Source organism: Labeo rohita, chromosome 6, assembly GCF_022985175.1.
Source record: "Labeo rohita strain BAU-BD-2019 chromosome 6, IGBB_LRoh.1.0, whole genome shotgun sequence".
NCBI lineage: Eukaryota > Metazoa > Chordata > Actinopteri > Cypriniformes > Cyprinidae > Labeo > Labeo rohita.
This window is the reverse complement of record NC_066874.1, coordinates 32,682,709-32,701,507: the sequence shown is the minus strand read 5'-3', so window position 1 is coordinate 32,701,507 and position 18,799 is coordinate 32,682,709. Positions and strand designations below refer to the sequence as shown.

At 35.3% G+C, this 18,799-nt stretch overlaps 4 protein-coding genes across 8 annotated transcripts in view; 3 read left to right on the top strand and 1 right to left on the bottom strand.

Annotated features, from left to right (window-relative positions):
* The first annotated feature begins 1,849 nt into the window (after window positions 1-1,849).
* Window positions 1,850-5,865, top strand: LOC127166912 (adenosine receptor A1). The gene is made up of 2 exons (XM_051112610.1): window positions 1,850-2,330; window positions 4,343-5,865. Exons 1-2 carry the CDS (start codon window positions 1,939-1,941, stop codon window positions 4,968-4,970), a joined length of 1,020 nt encoding a protein of 339 aa, XP_050968567.1. The 5' UTR covers window positions 1,850-1,938; the 3' UTR covers window positions 4,971-5,865.
* A 2,752-nt stretch (window positions 5,866-8,617) lies between these two features.
* sys1 (SYS1 golgi trafficking protein) lies at window positions 8,618-10,309 on the top strand. Of its 2 annotated transcripts, none has more exons than XM_051112616.1 (4): window positions 8,618-8,775; window positions 9,240-9,487; window positions 9,567-9,634; window positions 9,715-10,309. In XM_051112616.1, the coding sequence occupies exons 2-4, from the start codon at window positions 9,326-9,328 to the stop codon at window positions 9,953-9,955; spliced, it is 471 nt and encodes a 156-aa protein (XP_050968573.1). In that variant the 5' UTR covers window positions 8,618-8,775; window positions 9,240-9,325; the 3' UTR covers window positions 9,956-10,309. The 2 variants fall into 2 exon arrangements, with proteins under 2 accessions (XP_050968573.1, XP_050968574.1); XM_051112617.1 differs by having other exon boundaries at window positions 8,627-8,888.
* Window positions 10,310-11,420: 1,111 nt separating this feature from the next.
* On the top strand, window positions 11,421-15,078 carry snrpc (small nuclear ribonucleoprotein polypeptide C). Its single transcript, XM_051112614.1, has 6 exons — window positions 11,421-11,531; window positions 12,095-12,137; window positions 12,238-12,346; window positions 12,787-12,876; window positions 14,429-14,533; window positions 14,641-15,078. The coding sequence occupies exons 1-6, from the start codon at window positions 11,524-11,526 to the stop codon at window positions 14,763-14,765; spliced, it is 480 nt and encodes a 159-aa protein (XP_050968571.1). The 5' UTR covers window positions 11,421-11,523; the 3' UTR covers window positions 14,766-15,078.
* A 94-nt stretch (window positions 15,079-15,172) lies between these two features.
* Window positions 15,173-18,799, bottom strand: part of anks1ab (ankyrin repeat and sterile alpha motif domain containing 1Ab) — a 33,001-nt gene continuing 29,374 nt past the window's right edge. For 2 of the 4 annotated variants that reach the window (XM_051112581.1, XM_051112585.1), the window contains one exon: window positions 15,173-18,691. In XM_051112581.1, the coding sequence (XP_050968538.1) occupies window positions 18,676-18,691 (16 nt within the window). In that variant the 3' untranslated portion in view covers window positions 15,173-18,675. The remainder of the gene's footprint in view (window positions 18,692-18,799) is intronic. The other 2 variants (XM_051112582.1, XM_051112586.1) reach the window with 1 other exon arrangement.

Genomic DNA, 18,799 nt, shown 5'->3' with positions numbered 1-18,799 from the left:
GGGTGTTTGAATCCAGATCTATATTATATATATCAATATTTTAAGGATTAATCATGCAGCTCTAATGTAAAAGCTAATGTTTTGCCAGGATATCATCACAAGATCTCGCGAGATCTCGTCCCATTAAATCTTGTCACATCCCTAATATATATATATATATATATATATAAAAAATAAAACACTTACTAGAAAACATCAAATATGTTTATCTCAATGTCATGTGATGATTAACTGATTAAGGTAATGCAGCTGATCTGGATCTACATCCATTGTATTTTTATTCTTCAAAGAATATTTTGTGAATCATCTAACACATCTAGACCAAGTTGACATCACAATAAAGCATAAGTGACAAATGCTCTGAGCTCTGAAAGTGCAATAAGATCTCTCTCTGTGTCATGACTCAAAAAGGAAATCTCAATTCCGCATGAGAGGATTAAAATAGACACGATAACCACATAATGTTGAAGAGCCCTGAGAATGAGATGAAATGATTGTGGCTGGCCAAACTGAAATGAACCCATTACCACATTACAATGAACATTACTGGAAAAATTAATTTGATGATGAAGATGATGTCCGATTTCCTGGGTGGAAACATTTGAATATCAAATAATGTCTCTCTCCATGCAAAGATCAAGAGACATAAAGTGACAGAGTCAGGAAACAGAGGGGGACATGCATGTGCCTGGTTCAGAATTAAATGAAATTTTAACTAGCTTTCAGTTCCAGAGTGTGAATTTGAATTAAATTAGCCACGACCCACAAGATGTTGAACAGGAATTTGAACTGGAATGACAAGAAAAGGAATTTACTGAACTAAAATGAGAAAGATATTTCAACAAACTAGATAATAGTGTAATAATAGTTGATATATTTTAATAATATATACACACTACCTTTTAAAAGCTTTGGGTCAGTAAGATTTATTTTTATTAAATAAATTAATATTTTTATTCACCCAAGATCTTTTAAAAAGTACAATAAAGGCATTTATAATCTAAAAATTTCTATTTAAAAATAAAAGCTTTTCTTCTGCACTTTTTATTATAAAAATATTTTTAACATAATAATAAAAAAAATGTTTCCTAAGTAGCAAATAAGCATATTAAAATGATTTCTGAAAGATCACGTGACACTGAAGACTGGAGTAACGATGCTGAAAATTAAGCTTTACATCACAGCAATAAATTACATTTTATATTATATATTACAACAGAAAAAATATTTTAATGTGTAATAATATTTCACAATATTACTGTATTTTTGATCAAACAGTGATCAAAAAATTTAAAAAAAAAAGTGTTAAATTAAAAACTCTGGAAATAACCTGTGCAATGTGTATGATAACATGTTCATTGTTCTTACAATGAAATCACACTTACAGCAGAGTTTTGTTACATTTAAATTCTACTTCTTTAAATTTAAATTTAAATTACCATTCTGTATCCTGTTTGCCGCCAGTTCAAATTCAAAAGTAGAAATGCAATTTAAAAGTCATACTAAGTTGAATTCTGAGTGGCAGCGGTGTTTGAGGTTTGGAAAGTGTGCGAAGAGAGAGAAAGTGAGAGAGAAACGATGAGCAAGACGAGCAGTGGGCAAGGAAATAGTACTGCAGAGAATGAAGCACCCCTCCCTTCCCAGCCAGCAGAGCCTCTGCAACAGGAGAAGGAGAAGCAGGAGTTTGTGAAGATGAAGAGAACAAGACACACGATGACTCAAAGTAACTACAGATCACATGGAACGGCTTTTGAAGAAACTCTAAATGCTTTCCAAGGCTTTTACTGATTTGTCAGGAAAGTTCAGATACAACCTGTATGACAGACAGCCATAAATATTTTAAAAAATCAGCAGAAAAGACTGAGAGTAATATAATAAAATGACATCACATACCAGCATTTGAGGACATCATGAAGCTCTTATAGAAGACCCAGTGCCATGGTGGAAGAGGAACCACTGCTACAGATGGTGAAGATGTCAGCGGTCACAGTAACTGAGAGTTGGGAGAAGATGGACTTGATGTACATCTCCATCGAGTGCACTATCGCTCTGGCGTCCGTGCTTGGGAACGTGCTGGTGGTCGTGGTGGTTTGCATGAATCAGGGTCTTAGAGACCCGACCTTTTGTTTTATTGTTTCTCTGGCACTGGCCGATATCGCAGTTGGTGTTCTCGTTATTCCACTGGCGGTGGTCATCAGCTTGGGTCTTAACACGCAGTTTTACACCTGCCTCTTCATTTCCTGCCTCCTCGTCACCATCACCCAAAGCTCCATACTGTCCCTGCTGGCCATCGCCATCGACCGCTTCCTACGTGTTAAAATCCCAACCAGGTGAGTCTGAAACACTAAATAAGGATTAAATATTTTCTTTGTTTCATTAACTGACATCAGAGAACAGTAAACATGCAAATGTGTTGTTGAATTATTTAAATATTTACTTAAAATATCAGGGTGTAACCTGGTGAACCCCTCTTGTAAATGAACCGCATCAAGGTGATGCACCAGAATTAACAGAAACATAGTTAGCATGTTTTGTAAATTTTTGTGAATAAACCATTTTCTCTCAGAAATTGCTAGTAATTTTAACATTAATTACAAAGATTTGGAAAGTAACACGTGGAATTAAACATGAAATTTTACTTTGAAAAATCATTTTTACAGCACATGTATATTAGTGCAATATTAATTGCTCTATGTTAGTTACTGACTTTTAGGACATCATGACTTTATGTCCACCAAAAAACGGCTTCGGTGCATAAAAAACACTAAAGCATTTCACCAACTTAGCTGCAGTGAAAATGACAGTTAAAATTACTTGTGCATAAAACAAAGCAGTAATTTATTGTAAAATCATTGGCATGCACAGCCCTGAGTAGCTTATTGCGTTCATGCAACAAGTTTTTATGATAAAAATACCAATGTTCAAAAAGGTAATGCTTGTTCGCCAAGCTACGTAGCTTGGTTCATCAAATTGGGAGTCAGAACTGTTAGATTTTTTTTTTTTTTATCTCTAGTTGCATCAGCTGTGTTTTATCATATTTCTTGGCCAGACAGCAGGAGGACAGCAATATATCTGTTGCTTTCTTTAATGCAAATCAATGGGCTAGTGTAATGTAAGGCTTTTAACTAAATTAAACCTCTGCTGTCTGTCAAAAGGAATGATGTTCACTGGTCTGATAGTATTTTGGCAGCGTCCCTAACCACTCATTTCCTTGATGTTTGGAGGCATGTGACTTAAACTGCTTATGTAACACATTTGTGGCGAACGGTGAATTGAATATATTAAAATTTATTAAAATACATAATTTAGATGTTATAAATAAAGAGATTTAGAAAATTTACATGTACTTCTTAGGCAAGTGCAACTCATTGGCATTTTAACTACTTACATAAATAAAACTACATAATTTACACTTACATTTCTGTCTGGAGGATGATAAAACGTTGAAAAAATATGCCACAGTCTAGCCACATCTAGAAAGAGAATATCATAGAGATCAGTAAGCAACTACCTGAACACTCTTTCAACCACCTAGCAACGCAGTAAAACCACTTTAAACATCTGCAACTGCACAGCAACCGACAACACCATCCCATTCAGAAAATGTAAGTACTTAGTACTATAGCATAGTATACTATAGTACTAAAAACTTAAAGGTTTTTAAAGGTATAGCTCAACCAAAACCGACAATTCTGTCATCATTTACTCTCCCTCAAGTAGTTCCAGATTTATAAGAGTTTCTTTCTTCTGTTGATAATCACAGTTTACATGTTTAAGTGATTAAAGGCACAATATGTAAGATTTTTTTCTTAAAATGTCCAAAAACCACTAGAACAGTGTTATATATTTTACTGACTTGTGTACTTACATTATCCCAATTGTTTGGAAGAATGTTTAAATCCAGAGAAGTAAGCATTTTTAACAAGAGTAATGGACTGTGTCATTGCGTCGCCTGCCAATGACTTCATACATTTTCCTACATACGCATGACCAGGAGAAGCGAAGCAGTCAAGTGTGCCATAATAACATAGTACAGTGACCTAAGTAAGTCTATAATACATTAGCTCATTCATGGACATGGTTTCTGCCCAAGTCCTGATGGATTGCATCGGCTGTGGGGATGAAGACCACAACTCCCATGATTTCACACTCAATCATGGTGTCATCAAACCACGCCTTTGTTTCTTTCTTTGTTTTGAATATGCGCCCTCTAGCGGTGAAAACATACTGTGCCTTTAGGACCATTTGAAATGTGCTAACGCACAATATTTCTAAAATTAGTGAACAGTTAAGATTGGTTTAAAAAGTGATTTATGTCATTGACTTTGTTTTGTTTTAACAGGTATAACATCATTGTTACACAAAGGCGGGCTTGGGTAGCTGTGGGTTTGTGCTGGCTCATCTCATTTCTGACCGGTTTAGTGCCGATGGCCGGTTGGCACCATACCCCACCCGGAAACGTCAGCACAACGTCCATCGAATGCCAGTTCACCAACGTCATGCGCATGGATTATATGGTGTACTTCAACTTCTTCGTTTGGGTGGTGGCGCCCCTGATCATCATGACCGGGCTGTACGCCGAGATCTTCCGCGTGATCTCCCGCCAGCTCAACCGTCGAGCCGAGGCTACTTCCGACTCGAGCAAGTACTACCGCAAAGAGCTCAAACTTGCCAAGTCGCTAGCACTAGTTCTGTTTCTGTTCGCGGTCTGCTGGCTGCCGCTACACATTATGAACTGTATTGTGTTTTTTTGCCCAACATGCAAAGTGCCCAAGATTGCTTTTTATGTAGGTATCTTTATGTCGCACATCAACTCCGCACTCAACCCGCTGGTGTACGCTTTTCGCATCCAACGCTTCCGTGATACGCTGATTCAAATCGCCCAGCGATTTGTGCTCTGTAAAACCACATCTGCTGTCCCGGGACAGCGCGGCCCTGGTCCGATCACAGAGAAAACCCAAATTCAGTAGCAACTAAGACTAATAGGAACAGAAGACTTTCGATATAGCCTACAAAGACTGTGACGCAATGCGCAATATGGCGGAAAAAGTCCCGTCTTCTAATTCAAAGAGCCAATCAGCATTTAGTAAAGACATTGCAACTCTGCAGCTACCATTAGGAGCTTCGGTTGCAATAGAAACAGTTTTGAGAGGTGCACTTAGGACTGTATATGTGCATCCAGACTGAAATATAAGCTTTTTAATGCTATTTGAGCATAAGCCTCTCAGATTTTGCTGATTTCCCCATTCAAGTTCCCTATCCAGACTTGGTCATGGATGCCCAAAACAGCTGCCCAAAGACATTGCAAATATGGAACTTTCGCCCACTGTCTGGGTTGCATTTCTCCATCTTACATTCTATTTCTGTGCTCTACATAATGGAAATGGCAGTGAACTACTGTAATTTGACATCACCGCAGTTCATGCACCTGAATCAGATCTTTAAAAGAGCAAAAAATGCCAAAAGAGCAGTTGTCTACACTGTGTGTCTGGAAATATGCCAAGTTATAATGCCCTTCTCCATCATTTGATGAATTACCATTGCCAGGATGTCTCGAAAATGTACACAAACATCGCTTTTCCAGCGTAATTGCGTCAAGCAAATGGCAAGTTTTGTGAACATTCAATAATAAGCCTTATTTGCTTTGCAAGGAGGCGTGTTTGCACTGGACAAAATGACAATAATTTGAATAAAATATTCAAAGCATGATGCTATACTGCACCAGGTTAAGTTGGAAAACGGTGAATAAGACATTGTTTTTTTTCGTACTGACATATGGAATGTAAAAGCTGTGCAACTGTATAGTAAATTTACCACTGAGTTCAACTACGGACTTCAACTACTTTGCTAAAAAAAAATGCAGCTTCAAAGATCTCTCTTTTGAATGTAATAAAAAATATATATTTTGTGGCCTGATGTGGCTAAGAATGAGCACTGGATGATGTGTTACACTTGTTCTGTATTTGAAATGCACACAAAAATAGTGAATACAGTCCTAATGCTTCAGGTTCCAATTTTCCACCAGTGAACAAAACAACCAATATTCATTACAGTAATTTCTTCAGCTGCTGGTTTGGATTTGGTTGCACATAAGTTTCAGAAGGTTCGTATTATGCGTTTCTACATCATACATTGTGTTTATGTATAGGATGTGAGTAAAATTTCTCAATTTAAAAATCAATATTATGCAGTGAAGAATTTGTAGTAATTAACAGAAATTTATATTTTCAAATACCTTTACAAAATGATAGACAGTGGAGTCTTCAGGAAACCAGTTTGAAAACAATTATGATTGCCATATTTACACACACAAATCAGTAAGCAACCCTATAGCAGCACCTTAGCAACTTACAGCTTTAAAGTCTATGTTTTTCTGTTTTCATCGTTATTAAAGATGATTCTTTTTTCATGACTGAGAATCATTCTATTACAAATATTTTTAATTACCTTTTAAATCAACATAAATGAAAGATGGCACAATATAAAATATTTTTGCACAGTACATTAATGAGAATTTTGGGGGAAATGTGGTAAAAAAAAAGGTCATTAAAATTATAGGCAAAAAAAAATAATAGTCCTAAATACAGACTTAATGTTTTTTGAAATAAAATAGATTTTCTTTTCCTGTATACAAGATAGAGTTTCCATACCAATAAAATAACTAAAAGATTAACTAACAAACTATGCTACCAGTCAGTTTTGATCCAAAATACAACAAAAGCAGTAATACTTTGTACTATTTAAAACAATGGCTTTCTATTTGAATATATTTTTAAATATGACCTATTCCTGCGATCAAAGCTACATTTTAGGCATCATTACTCCAGTCTTCAGTGTCACATGATCCTTCAGAAATAATCCTAATATGCTGATTTGCTGATTAAAATATGAAAAAAAATATAACGAATATATTTTTTAGCAAGGATGGTTTAAATTTATCAAAAGTGATGATAAAGACATTTATAATGTTACAAAAGATTTCTATTTCAGATAAATGCTGTTATCCTGGACTTTCTATTAATCAAAGAAACCTGAAAAAAATCTACTCAGCTGTTTTCAACATAATGATAAATAATAATAAATGTTTTTTGAGCAGCAAATCAAAATATTAGAATGATTTCTGAAGGATCATATGCCTGGAGTAATGATGCTAAAAATTCACAGGAATAAATTACATTTTAAATAATAAAAGTTAGATACTGTATAATTATAATTGTAAGGATGCAATAAGAATGTGCATGTAATATGACATGCATTACTGTTCAGTTTAACCAATAACACTGTCCCAAACTGTATGCAAACTGGTAAAGCATCAACATTAATACGTAAATGAATTTAGGAAAATGTGATTCACAGTTGCATGCCATATCAAGACACATCATGGTCACAAACTACCCATTTACTAAGATCTACATTATGTTGACTGAGATATACAATGCCTCCAGTGTACTAGAAGGGTCAAAGGTTTTAGCTTTCAGGCTCAGCAGGTCTGACTGACCGCAGCATGACTGCCAGTTCCAGACATAAGCCAAACAAAAGGAAGCTCTGGTCAAATGTGAGATATGTTACTAGCACAACGACCGCAAGTTATGAAGTGACAGGCGGTAACTGTGAACTTTCACTACGCCAGTAAGTACACCGGTGGAACAATCTACAAAAACAGAATGCAAAAACACAACAGGGCCAATATATCTTTATGAAACCTTGAAGCGGTAATTATGTTAGCATGACAAATATCAAACTATAAGCAGCCTAGCAACCACTCATAACACCACTCAGCTCACATTAGCAAATGTTTAGTAGCAGCCTAGTAGCAACCACTTAAAACACATAAGCAACATCCTAGCAACCACTGATAATACCTCAGAAACTGCAGCAGCTGCTTTCCACCTACACATGTATGTCAGAAATGGAGATTTTGAAAAAGTCTCTAATGCAAATTAATAATAAAAAGAATGTTATATTGTTAGATTTCATGGAGAAATTCTTTTCCGATATAGCTCCCCCGCTGCAACTGTTGAATATGTCCTAAGGAAAAAGGAAGAAAATGTTAACTATTGTTTAGTTGTTTCAATGGTTTTTGTTTTATTTTAACTTCATATATATATATATATATATATATTTTTTTTTTTTTTTTTTTTTTTTTTTTGTTTATTTTATTTTATTTTATATTTTTCTCTCCCTTTTGAACTCTGTTTTACTGTTTAAGATTGCTTTAATATTCTGTATTATATATCTCGATTTACTTGTTAATATTTTTGTAATGTTCAATTTCTTTTCTTGAATAAAAAAAAGGAAAAAAAAAACCTACACATGTATGTACATTTCAACTTTATATTGATGTTCTGACAAGCCAAAATTTTGTTTTCTAGTTCTGAATAATATAAAATTATGACACTGAATTATAAAACAAAACCTTAGATTAGTTCCACAGACTTTAAATTGATAAAATACGTGAATCTGCCACGTGAAGTAAGTAGAAATCGAATAACCATATCAATTCATGGCGTACATTAAACCTCAAGATATAGTTTAAAATGTAATAATTCATGTATGAGCGGTATTATCCGTTTTGAGGTGATCGGTGAAGTTTGAAGCGTCGAATCTGCGTCGTGGGACGCACATATAATGACGTCATGCGCTGAACAGCGCCTTAAAGTTTCGCATCCGGTTGAAAACAATATTATTAGCCACAACACAAAACGTTACCTATCCGTAATCCCAACCTGTCAACCTGCGGTTTTAGGATTAAACTACGCATGCGACTTAATCGGGGTTCGTGTTTTCATAGCATTACCGTACTTACAGACTGATGTCAACAAAGTCGCTAGCGATGCTTAGCTAGCGAATGCTAACAAACAGCCTGTTCGCCGTGGTATTTTACATTTGTATGTTTGTTTACTTGGATAAAATAACATCACGTTTCCTTTACATTAATTACGTTTATGTAATTATAAGAATATTTAGGAACACACGTTATTATTCGTGACTGGGAATGTTTGAATGCTAACTAGTGCGTATGTGGTTTAATAACACTGATCTATAATAGCTACTTGGTTTCAGTAAAATTGATCGCACGTTATCTGGGTTGGTGTACTTAGCTTATCTATGTTTTCGTTGTTATTAACAAATAATTTAGCTCTAATGATATTTACTGTGGTATTCACATGGTACTCCACGGTATTTGCATTTGCTGTAACAAACTGAACCTTGCACTTTTATTGTTTTGTCTTTGACAGATTGAAGCTCAAATCTTGGGGCTGCTGTTAAACTTCCCGTCAAGCCGTTTTGGGGACGTGTGTTTGTCCCCCTCATCTCCTACGAGATGGGCAGTCATTTCCGCAGCTACGTCTGGGATCCTGTCCTCATCATATCCCAGATTATCCTCATGCAGTGCATCTACTACAGCTTTTTGGGTCTGTGGTTGGCTGGTGTTGATGGTTTGGTCCATACTAGTAGATCACTCGACCAGATATTCAGTTACGAGGTTAGTAACTGTCCAAATAGAGTTCATCCAACTGAATCTGAGTAAAACTGATCAAATAACCAGTTTGCTTTCTGTCAAGGTTCTTGGCTTCTCAACAACACAAGGACGCTTGTCTATGATGGCGTTTATTCTGAATTCCCTCACATGGTAGGTTTATATCAATGCTGTCTTGTTCCAAACATTGTCTGCCATCTAAAGTCATTCTTGATTTTATGTCTCTTTCTCAGCGCTCTTGGCCTGTGGTTTTTCATCCGACGGGGAAAGCAGTGTTTGGACTTCACCGTGACGGTGCATTTCTTTCACATGATCGGCTGCTGGATCTATAACGCACATCTCCCAGCCGCCTTGTCGTGGTGGTTGGTCAACGTGGCCTGCATGGCCCTCATGGCGGTCATCGGCGAGTACCTGTGCATGCGGACAGAGCTCAGAGCCATCCCTGTCAACACGGCACCTAAATCCAATTTATGAGGACTGTTTAGAGACAGATTTTCCACAGCTGGTGTGAGGTCGCGCTTCGGCAGGACTGGCGTGTTGACTAATGCTGCTGTGGTTTGAGCAGAAGTGACTTGATTGTTCTGTGATGTTTTGGTCACATCACTGTATTTAATCCGGATGACGTTGAGATGTGCCACATGGGTTACACGCTGTGACTTCCCTCATTCAGCATTATGACGGCATTCGCATCATTTCAAAAGGACTATTGTAATTATTCTTATTTAGGACCAACTCTTTGTCATTCATAGATGGCTACTGAAAATATGAAGCACAGAAAGCATCATGTATAAATCTTTATCTAAATAAAATGCTATGTATTTCTAAATACTTGGATAATGGTTCCTATTGCTTTGGAAAGAAATAAGATTGTTTTATCAAGTCATCCCTTTTTCATTTCATTGAGCTCAAGTGTAGTTTATTAAACAATTTGAAGTCAACATGAAATTAAAACAAACCCTATTTGCTTTTTTAATGCATGTTCCTGTTACTGATCATGTTATTCCAAAGGACAAAGTTAAAAGTTACTGCCTACTAAGTTTATTTGCCATTGAAATGTCCCATTTCTCTTAGATATCTCACATAAATGGGTTGCAAATAATATGTCATGTTTAATGTATTTTGCATTCAATTTTGACCCACATGAATGTCAGATACAAAGATTATCTCTTTTAAGATTTGTTTGCAATGAGTAACTGGCCGTTGTATGAACAAAACTTATGAGGTTATGAGGCAAATCAAATCAACAGGATTTTTCACTTTCTCTGCAATAAATCAGAAGCTGCAATATCTGTATAACTGTATGATCACAGTTTGTCAAAAGTGTGAGCTTTGGCTTCCTAAAAAGTCTATTTTATTCCTGTTAAAATTGCAACTTCCTGTTTCTCATACAGTTTCAGACCACATAACTACTGAAAAAAGAATACCGTAGAAATTCTAAATAGTAACTGTCATGCTTCAAGCTAAACATACAAGATAGTGTGCAAAACAGCAAAAGTTGTTGCAATCCACATGATGTGTTGTGTTGCAGGCCCTTTATCAGTGGTGTTGCTTTTGGTGGGACTTTGTAGCTTTGATGTTTGAGCAACAACATCACACAGTTAAACATCTCCATGGCATGTTGTGGCATAAAGCATTGCTTTAAGATAGTATTTTCTCAAATGTTTTGTCAGAATAAAACTATATTCTGCAAAGTGACTTATTTGTATAAAATTATTAATAGCTATCCTCAAAAGGCAGACAATTTAGAGAAGTCTACAGCTTTTTATTGTCCTCGTACAGGTATGTTTTATACTCTATGAGGTAACACATTTAAATATGGTAGGAGAAATATGCCCAAGTGTCACGATAAAAAAATAAAAACAAATGTATTTTGATTTTGGAGACATGTGACCATATGTAGTGGTAAACGCAGACAGATCCCCTCCCAAACACTGGGTGGCGCCAATGCGCGCTCGTAATCTCTCCAAACCCAAACAAAGACGTAAAAGGATTCTTATGTTCTACTTCCGGTGGTGTTCGCCCCGCGCTGTTCTGCTGTGAAGATGCCGAAGTGAGTCTCTCTTTATGTTTATTGTATATATTTATATGATTTATTCAAAATAGATAAACACGCTTTAGTCGCGAAAGGTTATATAATATATCTGTTATGCATTTAGGTGTTATAGAAAACCACATTGCAAATAAAACCGCGGTTCTCAGACAAGAGCTAGCGCTTTATGCTAATCCAGTATTTTTAATTCATTCACAGTTGTCAATTTTAAGTACCTGTTACTAGATTTATATGCAGCTTATTGCTTTAAACGCCGTTTTTGTTGCAGGAATTAGTTTGTAACAATAAAAAATGTGCGAGAACAACACGAACAAAAGAGTAGCATGTAAATACAAGTATGCATGAATTAAATGCCATGGTCATACTATGCTATTTACATGATGCTCCTCATTACTTAAGAAAGACTCTAGTACAAAATTATGGTACTTTGTTAGATCTTTTGTAAGTGACTACTGTATTGTGGTATTATCATCAGTATCATCACTGTACTGTAAAACCTTTATGGTGTTTTAATATAAGGGTGGGTTATTTTTGACTAACACTTGTGTTTTTGTCTTTTTCAGGTTTTATTGTGATTACTGTGACACATACCTGACGCACGATTCGGTAAAATAGCCTAACTTTTTCTATAATTTGATGTTAATCTGATCTGTTTAATATTGTTATCTGTGGAAATGTTCATTATTTGTGTGTTTAATGTCTGCAGCCGTCAGTCAGAAAGACACACTGCAGTGGACGAAAACATAAAGAAAATGTGAAGGACTATTATCAGAAATGGATGGAGGAGCAGGCTCAGAATCTTATCGACAAAACAAGTGAGCAAACAACACGCTCTGCCATGTTCAAAAAGACCTTATGTCTGATCTATAAGGAAACCTTTTCTTCCACATAGTTTAAAAATGGTAATTGTGACCTTTTCTCCACAATTCTGACTTTTAATCTTACAATTTAGACTTTGTTTCTCACAATTGAGAAATTTTGAGATTTTGAGGAATTTTGAGGGAAGAAAAGTCCAAGTTTTTAGTATATTTTGCAATTCTGACTTTTATATCATAATTGCAAGGAAAAAAAGTCATAATTGTGAAGAAAAAAAAAAAAAGTCACAATTACCTTTGTTTTTTCTTATTTTGTGGTGAAAACAGGCTTCTATAGATCTATACATGGCATGAATACTCGATAGAAACTGTCTTCAGTCATTTCTTGATCTTTTTAAGAGACGAGTGTTCTAGTGTAAAGTCATTTTTGTCTGTTTCAGCGGCTGCCTTCCAGCAGGGTAAAATTCCACCCACCCCTTTCCCAGGAGCCCCTCCACCTGGTGGATCTCTGCTACCGCATCCAAATATTAGTAAGTTTCAGAGATCTGAAAAGCTCACTTCCTTTCATGGCAGCTACAAAGCATATGAACAATTTCTGACTAAACTTGATGCTTATTTATGGCGAGACTACAGGCAAAAGCATTGGGGGTTTTTTTTGTTTTTTTTTCCAAGCACTGGTCTTTTGAGATTTTGAACTATTTTGCTTCCACAACATGTCATCTTTCAGACTAGTGGAAAGAAAACATCCATAATACACAATTAGATGTATATATTATTACACTTTATCTACAAGTTTCTGTAGATTTCAATTACAATGTACATTTTTAAAGGCTGTTTTCTCAAAATGAGTTTTCATCTGCACTTCAGCAGTACTTGAATAAACTCTGGTTTTATTTACATCTGTATTATGTTTTTTTAAGCTTAACATTTGTGAAGTCTCTTCTGCTCACCAAGCCTGCATTTATTTAATCCAAAATACAGCAAAGTGTTAGTATTGTGAAATATTTTTAGTATTTAAAAATACCTAATTTATGTTTGAATATTTTTTTTTTAAAATGTCATTTATTCCTGTGATCAAAGCTAAATTTTCAGCATCATCACTCCAGTCTTCAGTATCACATAATCCTTCAGAAATTGTTCTAATATGCTGATTTTCTGTTCAAGAAACATTTTTTATTGCCATTATCAATATTTAAAACAGCTGAGTACATTTTTCCAGGATTTTGTGATGAATAGAACGATCTAAAGATGGGAAGAAATTAATACTTTTATTTAGAAAGGATGCTTTAAATGGATCAAAAGTGATTATAAAGACATTTATGATGTTACAAAAGATTTCTATTTCAGATTAATGCTGTTCTTCTGAACTTTCTTCATCAAAGAAACCTGAAAAAAAATCTACTCAGCTACTCACTTTTCAACAATAATAAAAATGTTTTTTGAGCAGCAAATCAGAACATTAGAATGATTTCTGAAGGATCATGTGACTGGGGAAATGATGCTAAATTCAGTTTTGAAATCACAGGAATAAATTATATTTTAAAATCTTTTCAAATAGACAGCAGTTATTTTAAATAGTAAAAATATTTAAAAATGTTTTTGCTGTACTTTGGATCAAACAAATGCAGACTTGGTAAGCAAATTAGACTTATTTTTAAAAAAAATTACTATTGCTGTCCAAAAACTTTTGACTGGTAGTGTATATCAATCACCTGATTTATATAACATCTATTCCTAAAACATGGTGATTTTTCTGTCTTTTGCTAGTTTTGTGTATGTATGCAAATTTATGTATATTTAAGTTTTTAGACATTTACAATTTTCAAAACAATTTTCTGTGTACGGACATTAATCAGTTTGGTGAAATCGATTCAATTTAATTTAATATATATTTGTTTTTATTTTTTAAACCCTGTTCACCTGCAGTGTCTCCCTTATTTCTATTATATCAGTCACCCTTTCTAGCTGTCTGTCATTGAGAAACCCATAGTAGTCAACCAATAAACTGAGATTTTAATTTAATAAATGTATTAATTTTACTATTAACATAATTCACAAGAAATAACAAGTTTTTTATTGCAGGCGGACCACCGAGACCAGGTATGTTACCAGCTCCACCCATGGGTGGTCCTCCTATGATCCCTATGATGGGTCCCCCTCCTCATGGCATGATGCCTGGTGGACCAGGTAAAGCTCTTTCAGAAAATCTTGTTTTAGAAAATCTGTTTTTGATGTGAAAGGTTTTCTTAATAGCCATCTGAATTAACCATCACAATCATCTGTCTCTCTTTCAGGTCCAGGTATGCGGCCACCAATGGGCGGACCTATGCAAATGATGCCTGGCCCACACATGATGCGACCTCCCGCTCGGCCAATGATGCCGGCCGTTAGACCCGGTATGGTGCGACCTGATCGATAAAGAAAGCGTGCCACTATTACTATCCCGATATCCACAGAAGACTCGGCCAAATATCAACACTGGTTTTACAGTCGATTGAAGAGTTTTATTGCCCACTTTGCCCATTTTAAAACGTTGGTTCGCTCAAGTGACTCGGATTACCACAAATTCTTGTAAAATGAACCTTCCATTGGCTTTCATTTCATATTTATGACAGACCAGAGGGTGTTGCGTAATGGATTCGTGTATGATGTGCGTTTATTACATTAATGGATGTTTTGGTTATTTACTGTTAGGATGATTTTCAGCTTTTGTTTTTCATGTATTTTGAGAAAATAAAATTAAAAAACTTGAAAATCCGTTGTTTTGATTTGGTTTTCTTGCATAACATTTAAATAGAAACACAAGACAAAAATGTAGAGCAAAAAGTCTATTGAATTTATTAGTTCAATGGCATTGAGATAGTATAATGATTGTTCCTTAAGTAAATGGAATGAACATACAGAATAGTATGAACATTCAGGACAAAAAGTACATTGAATAGACATCTTTTAATCGTAGTTACTTTACCTTCTACATAGGCCAACAGTGGTATTTTATCTTGTGTTGTCAAGTGCAAGCATTCAGCCCTGATCCTGGTATGTTTCTGACATCCTCATACTCTTCCCAACCAGGAAAAAAGAGGATACTAATATAATTGGTGTTAAATTGTTTTGTCAATATTTGCTCAAATTATGTGACGCTCAAAAGAAATTCAAGTGAATTCAAAGAGGAAGTGAGGGACAAGTGTTGCCTGAGGGGTTTGCATTTTTTCTCCTTTTTTCCTCATTTTCTGTAAATCATTCTGCTCTACTGCAGCACATGTACCCATTTTCTTTTCCATTAAGTCAAACAACCTGCTAACTATAAAAAAATAAAACACTCATTGTGATGCTAGATAGCTAGGCTTCGTGATAGGTGGCCATAAAGTGACATTTAATTCAGCTCTTTGTTTTCATATGGCAAATCAATAGCCTAAATATGCTACATCCTTGCTATTTCACAGTAAGATCATTGCATCAACCACTGATTTGATTTCAATTTAGCTGGATTCTTTACATAGAGGTAAAAATATTTTTGCTGATTTACATGAAAGTACTTTTTCTCAACTGTAACATTCCCATCTTGTAACATTTTAAATGCCACAAGTCTTCAACAAGCAATGTACACAGTCCAAAAAGATCAAAACTTATGTTTTGCATTATTTTTTTAGGTATATTCTGCTAACGTAGCTCACAAAGTCCTTCTCCGTATGAAAATTAACCACAGTTTAAGAGGAAACATTGAACACTAAAATGTACAATGTTCACACAGTGCTCAGGAAAGAGAAGTCCAGTTTTTCAGAGATTCCACAAAGATCACCTTGCTTTTTAAAGATACAAATGAGTGAATCTCATGGAAAAACTTGAGAAATGTTCACCTTTAACCCCAAAATCAAAACAAATAAGAAGCTAATTCTATTTTCAGGACCATGAATTGACATATTTGTCATGACAATGAAGCAAATTGATAAAATAGAATACATTTGTTAAGTACAATAGTAAGTATGCATCTTTGTTGTACTGCATTTAATTTACGCTGATTTTAATACCAGCAAAAATGAGTCTAGATAATGTCACAATGCAAACAATCTTAATAGTCCCGAAAATAGGCTTCATTTGCTTTATGCAAAATTTTTCTTTTAATTTTGGGATAAAATGTGACATTGCTTTGTGAGATTCAGTCAAATTGAATATCATGCTGATTCATATTTTAATATTTACGTCCATTTCCACATCACCGGCAAATCAGTTTATCAGTTGTGTAATGTCCGTATTCAAGTTTATTTTTGCAGTAGGAGTGACTTTGGACAGTCCGTTTGGTACGGCAGTTAAGTGCTAATTTTATATTTCTCTTTCTCTCTCGCATACTCACTCAATTTCTTCCTCATTTGGACTCACACATAAAGTTTCACCTGAGTCCCCTTCAATTCACACCTTGGTGTCCGGAAACTTGAAAGGTGGAGTCAGCTACACAAGGAAAAATATATTGGAATTCAGAAATGGAATGCTCTAAAATCCCAATCAAGTTTCAGAGCCCAGACAGGACTGCTAATTAAATTGGAAATATTATAAAATGTGAAAGCATTTCAGAAAAAGTCTCAAAAACACACAAAGCTCACGTTACAGGATGTGATGGCATGAGTGGAATGGATCTTGAGTTAGCCTCTTTGGCAATTTTGAGTTAGGAAATGGGACAAAACAATGGCAAATGACGGTTGTTAATGAGTGAGGATGATTGTAATGTCTGGAAGGTGAGGATGTGCAACACAGTCACAAAGAAATTACCACAACTTTAACAGATAACTCCATAAAACTGGACATGAGAGACAAACAGTGCAGTAACAGCCAGAATCAAACTAAAGCGAACAGTCCTTTCCACACAATAATAAAAGACAGCCACGTTCACACTTCAACGTTTTGGAAGTCACAACCGCATTTAAATGAGAAATTAATCATCTGAATTATCGTTTTGTATGAGTACGATACGATCTTGAACGCAAATGGCTGACAGTTATATAGCGACCGTTGGCGACAACGGTTATAAATTGCAAACATTGACGCGGTTATTCTCACTAAACAAATATTAACGACCAGAAGCGTATTTTATCCGATAATTTTCACGTTGGGTGGGAGAAACTATCGAAATTTGCGAACAAATCAAGACGTTTACCTCAATTTCATCGATTTTCTAGCGCCTCAGAGAAGCTGTCAGTGTCCGCTAGAATAACGATTCGTTTGCGTACGCGTACGCGTAAACGCTACGCAGTTTAAATAAAATGCGGTTGGCGCTAGTTAAAGGGACAGTTCACCCAAAAATGAAAACTCTCAGCATTAACTCACTCTCAAGTTGTTCCAAACCTGTATAAGTTTCCTTCTTCTGTTTAACATATCATGTATTTTGAAGAATGCTGGTGATCAAACAGTATGTTTTTTTTCATACTGTTCAAGTCACTGGTAACCAGCAACTGTTTGGTTCTTAAAATTCTTAAAAGTCATCTTTTATGTTCAACAGAAGAATGACATGCATAGGGTGAGTAATGATGACAAAATGTTTGGATAAACTATCCCATTAAAATTTCCGTGCAAAATGCAGTTGTCACTCTTTTAAATAATGGAACCATGAGTGAAAAAAAATATTATTTGTTATTTAGCTGCAGTGTGAACGTGGCACATAAAACAAGACAAAACATAAACCGCCAAGAATGTAAAATTGACATGTGCCATTTGGCTAAAAGTAACACGGCAGATTTCTAGCATCTAAATAACACTGAAATAACATTTGTTGCGTGAATAAACAAAGTGGTGCAAACTTACAGTGGTTTTCCAAACGTTCAGTACATAATATGCGTAAGGCTGTTTGGAGCTTCTTTTTTTTTTTCTCCAGCCTTAGTGCTTTTTCTTTTCTTGGCTTTATTATCTTCTCTCTAAAGATAATTGTGACCGTGGGAAATCTTTTGCAATTGAAAATAGCAACATTTACTATTATTATGTCTACGAAAATATTCTGTCTCATTTTTTCTGCAAATGACTTTTTAGTGGAAATCTCAGAGGTAACTAATTTTACAGAACAAATCATCAATCACAAAATGAACATAGAGGTTATACACACACTTACTATGTGATGTTAACAATGTAAAGTTACAAATATAGAACTTTACGAACCAAAATGGATTCCCTTATTAGATAAAAAGTCAATTAAATCCGAACGAGAAAAAGAGAATGGGAATGTTGTCTTGGTTATTCCATTTTCTTGGGGCTGTGTTCTACTCTTTTCCCAGTAAAACTGTATTGCATTTCAAATCCCAACCTCTAAACGCTCTAAACAGGCATAGTCTTTTCTTCCGAGGGCCTCAGAGCTGCAGACGCCTGGTAAGACAAAAGGAAGCACTGGATGTGAATCGAGATTACAGACCCAACTCTTTTGAAAAACTGAAGAACTGCTGGGAGGGAAATGTGGGTCCAACTACGGGGGAA